The following is a 9,317-nucleotide window of genomic DNA, read 5'->3' as shown; positions in this document are numbered from 1 at the left end:
AAAACCGTAGCTCCTATCAAAATAATTTTTGAACTGTGAGCGTCACAAGGACCTGCTCAAGGACCTGCTCAGTGGTGTAATTTTTTATTTTCCTGGGCTCAAAAGTGTGGCTGTGGGAGCAGTTTAAAAAAAGTGGTCATTTCTGATTTGGAGAAAATCAGCTCTCTGAAGTTACTATGGAGGCTAATGGAGGAGCTGGAAGGTTGGAAGGTAATGCTTTTCAAGCATTCACAGTAATTAGTGATGAACTACCCTCATTAAATCATACATTACCCATTTTATGCTTTATCCACAAATATATCAACATTATTTGAGGGCATTCCCAAAATCTAACTGGGCAGTGCACATCTTATTAACTGCTGTTAACTATCTGTTACAGATACCCAACCTATCCAACATGAATGTTCAGGTTTGTCACTGTGGTTGGACCAAGTGTACAACTTACCATGGCTTGAGAGTTCACCAGGGAAAGAAGGGATGCACGCCAAAGGGAATGAGGATCCCTGAAAGTGAACAATTCAGATTCTCTCAGAAAGTGAATTATCTTGGACCTCAAATCAGAGTACAAGAGCCTTTTGTGGATGTCTTCAAGAGATCTGTGGATTCTGGTGAGTGCACATATTGCATTGTGTTTGTTAGCACTAGAGTAATGCCAATATCAGACTGAAACCGTGCATAACTAATAACAGGCAGGGAAAAATTCAAATCAGCTTTGACTCTTTTGTTTCTCTGCAGTCTTTGAGACGCCGCGGCGTTCTCAGCAAACCACCGTGAGCTGGTTTAATGATTCCAGAGCTCGTCGAGTTCTGGACTTCTCTATTCATGGACAGCAGGTACCGCAGACTGCTTAAGTACAGCTATTTAAATGCATGTTAAATAGGCTAAGAACAGAAACTTTTTCCTTTTCCTGCAAACCTGAAACATATGCAACTCTCCTGCCAGCAAATTTCACCATAACAGTCGACTTTCTGTGCAGACTCATAGAGCTGACATGACTGCTAGCATCAGATTTTTAAATCTTTATTAACTTTGAATATTTTACACATATCCTTACTCCTCCTTCAAGGCAAGACAAGAAAAGATGAAAGCTGACTTACAACTGGAGAGAGAACAAGAAAGGGAACGGGAGAGAGAAAGGCAGAAACAACTGGAGAGAGAACGGGAGAGAGAACGAAAGCAACAACTGGAGAGAGAACGGGAGAGAGAACGGCAGCAGCAACTGGAGAGAGAACGGGAGAGAGAACGGCAGCAGCAACTGGAGGGAGAATGGCAGCAACAACTGGAGAGAGAACGGCAGCAGCAACTGGCGAGAGAGAATGGCAGCAGCAACTGGAGAGAGAACGGCAGCAGCAACTGGAGAGAGAACGGCAGCAGCAACTGGAGAGAGAATGGCAGAAACAACTGGAGAGAGAATGGCAGAAACAACTGGAGAGAGAACGGCAGCAGCAACTGGAGAGAGAACGGCAGCAGCAACTGGAGAGAGAACGACAGCAGCAACTGGAGAGAGAACGGCAGCAGCAACTGGAAAGAGAACGGCAGCAGCAACTGGAGAGAGAACGACAGCAGCAACTGGAGAGAGAACGGCAGCAGCAACTGGAGAGAGAACGGCAGCAGCAACTGGAGAGAGAACGGCAGCAGCAACTGGAGAGGGAATGGCAGAGAGAGAAGGCTCAAAAGCTACAAAAGGTACTGCAGTTTTAATAGTTATTACAACAGTTTTAATTAGTGTAGCCCGTCTGCCATATATGTAAATAACGATGCAGATGGGGCCCTAGGTTCTTTTCTCTATCTACTGTAACTGTTAACAATTAAAGATTATTCAACTCAAATTACCCCCAGAAACTAACATACACTCACACACAATAGGATTAGCAACAGAGAATGTACATTTACTACTACCACCTTGAAACCTTAAAGAGAATGAGCTTTACTATAACACAATAAACACACCAGTATTTGAAATTAAAAGAGTCAATTTACTAATAGTTCAATGAAAATAAAAGAGAAATACAAAATTAAAGTGCCTTCTGTTATTCAACTTAAATTTCAAATCATCCTTATCATTTACCACTATGCCGGCAAAACAATATAAAAGAAAATAAATGTTGCAGGCCTGAATCGTGGCTGGAGATCGTAGTGACCTAAAACTCAGTGGTCGTTTCACTCCACCTGGAGCAACAAAATAAAATGGTGGTACCTTTTTGAAAGACACGTGTCCCGCATGAAGAAGCTAGCCAGCAGGCCTCATCTCCGGAGCAGAACAGAAGCTCTCAGGAATCACTGCAGAACAAGATGGACTTCACCTCCACTAGAGGAACCACGGGCGTCCCCGGGCCACTGTAATTGTTGCTTGGATGCTATCTCTTTTCCTGGCCCACAAAATGTCCAGACCGGGCAGCTGTCTTGAAGCTGGGTTAGCTACTAGCCGCTTACAGTCCGATCGCTCAGTCATTAGCTACTCACTTCACCAACGAGCAGCAAACTTCCACACAGCAAACTTCAGATCGACTTTTGCTGTTCTCAGAATGGCCCACAGTCTCTGACTTATCTAACCGACAATCCAAAATGTCTGTAGCCATAAACTTTTGCCTCCGATCTCTGCGGGAATCCACTTCTCTGCGGTAGCTCCTCTCGTCTCCTCTCGTTCTCCCTCCGCCATTCCACCTGTGTCTCCTTCACTTCCACTCGGAAAAAACAGTTCTTTCAAAGAAATACAGTTTTTAAAACCAAAAGAAATATACAATAATTAAAACAAATGGTTTTTAACACTCTTAATATTTCAGCCATGAACTTAACACAACTAAATATATTTTTAACTGTTTTTAACCAAATATCACAAATTTATTATGAACAGCTTATTTATTACAGTTTCCCATTTTTTAACCGGGCTACATTAGTAACAGGGTAATAAATAACTAAAGGGTCACTGACCATAAACAAAGCACAAGGTTGTACCACACAGCAATTCATGTTGTCTAATAAATCCAAGTGCCAGCAGTGCTGGGAGGTCCAGTTCAGTTACTCAGATTGGTTGAAGAAAAGCTGCACAGGCAGAAACAGACTTCAGTGTGTCTGCACACTCATCAGGGGTTCTACACACCTTACCGTTATCCAGATACACTATTAAAAGTATCTTTTAAAAGTGTACTTTACTTTTAAAAGTAAAGTATGCTAAAAGTATTCGCTCATCTGCTGTCACACGCATTTGAACTTGAGTGACATCCCATTCTTAATCCATAGGCTTTAACTTTATCCATAGGCCAAACTTTACACTTGGCACAATGCAGTCAGACAGGTACTGTTCCCCTGGCAACCACCAAACCCAGACTCGTCCATCAGATTGCCAGATGGAGAAACATTTGTCACTCCAGAGGACACGTCTCCACTGCTCTAGAGTCCAGTGGTGGGGTGCTTTACACCACTGCGTACCAAGGCTTGGATGCAGCTGCTCAGCCGTGGAAACCCATTCCATGAAGCTCTGTGTTCACTGTTCTTGAGCTAATGATGTTTAGAGGTCTGTAGCGACTGAATCAGCAGAACGTCAGTTTTTTTTTTTTTTCGTTAGTTTTTTTTTTTTTTTAAACCAGGCTGTGAACAAGCTTTTTAATTCTGTATAGGCAGGCATTTGAACTCATCACAGGCACAGCTCTGTTAGAGCAGCCTCAAGTGGCCATGAATGGAACTGCATATTTAGGTACCTCATTGGTCGCATGAATTATATACATTAATAGTTAAGTAACAAGTTAACTGCAGATATAGCGCCACCACGAGGTTAATTTTTGTACTTTCAAGTGAGGCGCCTCAACAGTTGTTACATGCAATGTCATAAATTTTGGTACAAGATAGAAACTTGTGACGTGTGACTCTTCTATCAGATAATTCAACTCTATGAGCAGACTCAGACAAGAACTAACATGACTGCAGGCATGAAACTTTTAAATCTTTACAAACTTTGTGTATTTTACATGTCCTTTCTCCTCCTTGAAGGCAAGACAAGAAAAGATGAAAGCTGATTTATTGCAGAAAATTGATATCAGACAGCACAAGATGGCTGAAGTCAGATCATCGGTAATAGACTGCAAGGTAAAGACTGCAACAGATGGCTGATGTTTTAGTTTGGTCTGTTAGTTTTTATATTACTTTAAAGCCTCCATTCTATTTGACACTTTTCAGGGTATTTTGAATGCTGAGTGGCGGGAAATCAACAATTTCTTCTCAGACATGATCAAAGTTGTGGAGGATGCTCGGCAGAAAGCCCTTCAGCCTCTGGAGGACAGGTTGGTCCAGTGAGCTTCAGTACAGTAACTCTGTCAGTCCATCAGTGGAGAACAGCTTAACAGGGATTCTTTGTGCTGTTATGGTGCTATATATGTCAATAAAATGGGCTTTCTCATACACTCTTTAGGAGATGGAAGGTGAAAAGAGATGAACAAGATGTCATTGCAAAGCTGCAAAGAGAAATCGATGTGCTCAAAAAGGCCATTCATGAGTCGGACAAAAACCCAGACTTGGAGGTGAGTCCCGAGGATCTGAGATCCATCTTCTGGTCTTTTTAATACAAGAGCATAAAAGCACTTAAAAGGAGAAACATTTCATTTGTACTCTTCGCCAGTTCTGCTTCATTAAATTTGAATTGAATCTTGTTGCCATAATTTGACGTTTACCCTCTGCACAAACACACACACACACACACACACACACACACACACATACACACACACACACACACACACACACACACACACACACACACACACACACACACACACACACACACACACACACACACACACAGGTTTCTCCTCTGACAGGCCTGAGTGATTCTACTGACTGCAAAATCTTGTGTGTTGACACTTCACTCTCCTTTGGTACCCTGCGAGCTGCGACCTCAGCCATGATGAAGCAAATTCAGCAGGAGATAGAAAAACTCTCATCCATTGGTGAGACCTTCTGTTTGTCATGACTTGTATTAAAATTTGTATATAAAATATTGCTACTTACTCAAATTTCTGTTTCCACAGAACTCAAGAGGATTTCTGCATTTGCAGGTGGGTCTTTCAAAATAAAAGCCCTATTTAAATGGACCATAAAAATATGGTGATTGTTCTTTTTTGATGATGAATGAAAACACATTCTGATGGACAACAGTCCCAGATAAAGAATGACTTCAATGTGTTGTCCTGTGTTATCATAAGCAGTGAATTACAGTGTCTCTATGACCACATGATTGTGTTTTCTTTAATCACTTGTATTCTTTCTCCTGCAGTGGATGTGAAGCTGGATCCAGCTACTGCACACCAGAGCCTCGTTCTTTCTGATGATGGGAAAAAAGTGAGAGATGTTGGGAAGACAGCCAAAGGTCCTGATTCTCCACAGAGGTTTGATATGTTTGGAAGTGTCCTGGGGCTCAACAGGTTGACCTCCGGGAGGGCATACTGGGAGGTGGAGGTCAGCAAAAAGACCGGGTGGGATATGGGCGTGGCACGACGTGATGCTAACCGCAAGGGGATACTCTCGCTGAACCCTGATAACGGTTACTGGGTTGTTGTACATTATGAAGACAAAAAATATGCAGCCCTGACAGCACCACCCATGAGCCTTTCACTGAAAGAGAAACCTCAGAAGGTCGGGGTGTTTGTAGATTATGAGGAAGGTCTCGTGTCCTTTTACGATGTGACGTCTCAGTCTCACATCTTCTCATTCACTGAGTGCTTGTTCGGTGGTGAGATCCTCCCGTACTTCAGTCCACATCTGAAACAAAATGAGAAAAACACTGATCCTTTGATCATCTCTGCTGTGCTAAAGCACTCCTAATCACATGCACTGGATCTGGTGCAGTGAATGCATCACTGATAAACAAGAGTTCAGGTGTGCTGTAATTATTTAATGTTTTCCACTTAACATTCAGTTTTCACACCTGCCCCACTTGACTCTTTTTTGATAATAATAACATTCATCAATGAGAGTATTATGATAAAAACATCTATTTTACTTTTATGTACTATATATTTTAACTTTTGTTTTCATTTGAGAAACACAAGATAAGAAAAAAAGATAAATATGTTAAAACACTTTAACATGAATCAGGAAGTCAAATGATTTTACATATTTGCCACCAGTAACTAGAAATGGTGCATTTTTCAAAAAGAGTTATTAGCTAATGCCTATCACTAGCTATCACATGAAAAAATATATTTTTTAAATTTTTGTTACTATCAAGATCAAGAAGACTTTATTTGTCATTATATGTAAACAGATAATGATATTTGCGTTCCAGAACACCCATCCAAGAGAGATACAAACACAGAAACAAACAGGGGGGACAGGTGTCTGAGGTCATGCAGCCATTTAACCGGCGCTACCTTTAACAGGAACACAGAAAGAGATACAGTGCGATACGTAGGTTCAAAAGAATCATCTCGTACTGTGTTCATTATGAACACCTTACGAGGTTCCAAAACCACCTCAGCAAAGCAGCAGCACATTTAAAGCCTGGAGAGCACGAGGGTGGGTAAGGGAGGGGCTGCCAGCGAAGACAAGCAGGATACTGTGATGGCCACACAGCTTCCAGACCAGCAGTTCATGATAAGATGGTACAGTCAGCCTTGGTTGCCAGGATTCCAGTTCATACAGGTCACAACACGGGGCGGGGTGAAGAGCATCTATTTACATAACATCTCCACAGCCATCCAAGGCCGTCTGGGAGCCAAATTCCAAATAGTGGAATTGTTTAGGTTCAGGCGTCATAACTATTTGCTGACAGGCCTTACAGTTTTCTGGTTACCTCTCAGAAGTCCAATAATCCGAATTTGGTTCTACTCCTCCACACATAACAGACACTCCAACACTCCTCCAGATGTAATCCACTTCAATTCAGCTCTACTGAGTCTGATTGAGTTCGTACTGTTTCTGCATCCCTCATAGGCAGCCTTACTAGTGCCTGAACAGCTGCCCAGAAACCAGGTATCCCCAGGTCCAATTCGGGAAAAATCCTGGTATCAATATATATGCCACATCCACACAGTGCAGCCAGGAACGTTATCTTCCATCCCCACGGGAATCCATAACATAACCAGCCGGATAAGTAGTCGGGCCAAAGGAAAGAGGGTTCCCCTTCTCCCAATCTCCTCCTGATGAGAATTTGACCATCAATAGTGTTGAGAGACCAGCTGACCAGATCCATAATTTAATTTCCAGTTCGGGAATGTGTGAAGAGACACTCTAAGCAGCGAAGCAGCAAAAAGCAGGGGTAGATAGGGAAGGCTGGGGAGAAGAGAAAAATCCGTCCGTCTCCACCGAGAGCAGGAAGAGGAAAAAAACTTATTAAAGAACACAATAGATGACCAACAGATTAATGAGCTTCACCCCTTGAAAACATTTATCCACACGTCGGCCTCATCCAGCTGATCATTCTCCAACCTGCGATCAAACACGTGGTTACGCTCCAGCGTTACGTAGAGGAGACTCACTCACTTGTCCTTAATGAATGTCCTCAGATATTAGAACATTTTCCTCTGTGTGGGAAATTTATCACCTAAACTTCTGAACTCCAAGTGACATTTGGAATATTATAATCATGCATCTAGATGAAGGGAATGCTTTAGCCTATTATGAGCTGAGCAGGTTAATGTTATCATTAAACTGTAATTTCACATTTGACACTACCTTTGCAGCAAAATGGTATTTCACTATGCTGAAATGTTAAATGGACTGGTGCACTTTCTTACTACAGACCTCATTCACTCATTCACACAAGTGCTTTATTCCTCTGAGCCTAAGCATGTTTAACCTAAAGAATACTTTGACACTCAGGCTGGAGGAGCCACAGACTGAACCAGTGGCCTTCTGATTAGTAGATGACCCACGCTACCTCCTAAGCCACAGCCTCCCTGCTGTGCAAATTTCAAAAACATCATTGGAAAGCTTCTAGTCAGCTGTGTGTGCAAATAGGCTTATATTGAATGTCTTGACTTTTTGTCTTAATAGATCTGATAGTTGCATTATTGGCATGCTCTACTATGCTTTCATAATGAATTTGCTCGTGTGTGTGTGTGTGTGTGTGTGTGTGTGTGTGTGTGTGTGTGTGTGTGTGTGTGTGTGTGTGTGCGCATGCGTGCGTGTGCACATGTTTATTCTTGTCAGCTGTGTACAGCTGGGTGTGGTAGTTACGAGAATGGCATACTTTTAAAGTTATGTGACAAGATGAGTGGAATATTAATGGTTAAAAAATTTACACCTTTTATACCCCCCCCCCCCATCCCAACATCCCCAACTTTAAGGGCCGTCCCATTGCTCTGACTATAAATGATATTTATTATAATTGTATGCAAAATGGTGAATTATTAATAAGAGTTCTTCTCTTATCCCTGAATGTTTTCATTTAAACTCTGCAACAGTTGTTATTATTGTATATTTGATATTCTGCCTATAAAAGTAAGTGAAGGACAAGCTGTTTACTTCTTTTACACTTTTTAATAAATCCTCTTTGTAACCACATCCTTGTGTTTAACTCTTAGTTTCACTGTGTGCTTCTGCTACTCAGGGTTCCTTTACTGCTGTCTTCATGAGTCACTGTTAATATGCCAATAAAAGGATGTGTGTAATATGTTTTATGACATCATATGACATAAATGAATAAAAATGCCATTTAGGAAACTTTTCTATTTCTTTTTCTTTTGTCATGATGAACAACCAGAGCTAAGAGCACAAGGAGAACCTAATGGAGACAAAACACAGCCCTCATTGAACCCCTTCCCTTCACCCCTAAGAAAAAACTCCAAAATGTTGGGGATTTTGTGGGTTACGGGGGAGGTTTTACTCTCCCCCTATTTCAGTGTGTGTCTTAGAGAGGATGGTGTAAATACTGATCAACTGTTTGTGTATATATGTAGCTATTATTGTTTTTTTGTTTGTTTTGTGTTTTAATTTTTTTGGAAGAAGAAGAATCAAGACTCATGTTTGGTACAGTATCATATGCAGGGGTTCTGTCTGTGTACTGTATTACACAGCCTGCCGGGCACCTCCACCAGAGATGTGCCCAGCAGGACGAGTGTTTTTAAAGAAAACCTCCAATCATTAAGTTTGATAATGCGGCTTATTACAGGGAGGGACAAGTTAGGAAAACATCCAATCAAATGCACAGATGCACAAATTTGCTCTAAACTCGTGAAGGACAAACTAGCCTGTGATTTTTCTTTACTTCCGATAGAACTAAGTTATGTAAACAATGTCAGCAGGGAGAAAGAGAAGAGCCGATGTATGGACACATTTGTCCTTTAATACCGTGACAAACAAAACATGTGTAAACCATGTGGGGC

At 41.6% G+C, this 9,317-nt stretch overlaps 1 protein-coding gene across 1 annotated transcript; it reads left to right on the top strand.

The window, feature by feature from the left end:
* Nucleotides 1–397: 397 nt before the first annotated feature.
* On the top strand, nucleotides 398–5,814 carry LOC115797029 (probable E3 ubiquitin-protein ligase TRIML1). The gene is made up of 10 exons (XM_030753511.1): nucleotides 398–608; nucleotides 736–833; nucleotides 1,067–1,686; nucleotides 3,618–3,705; nucleotides 3,988–4,083; nucleotides 4,174–4,277; nucleotides 4,406–4,514; nucleotides 4,796–4,940; nucleotides 5,022–5,048; nucleotides 5,267–5,814. The coding sequence occupies exons 1-10, from the start codon at nucleotides 398–400 to the stop codon at nucleotides 5,812–5,814; spliced, it is 2,046 nt and encodes a 681-aa protein (XP_030609371.1).
* The last annotated feature ends 3,503 nt before the right edge of the window (nucleotides 5,815–9,317 follow it).

Source organism: Archocentrus centrarchus, chromosome 18 (genome assembly GCF_007364275.1).
Source record: "Archocentrus centrarchus isolate MPI-CPG fArcCen1 chromosome 18, fArcCen1, whole genome shotgun sequence".
Classification (NCBI taxonomy): Eukaryota; Metazoa; Chordata; class Actinopteri; order Cichliformes; family Cichlidae; genus Archocentrus; species Archocentrus centrarchus.
Note: the sequence above shows the minus strand (reverse complement) of the source record. Positions and strands in the feature narration are given on the sequence as shown.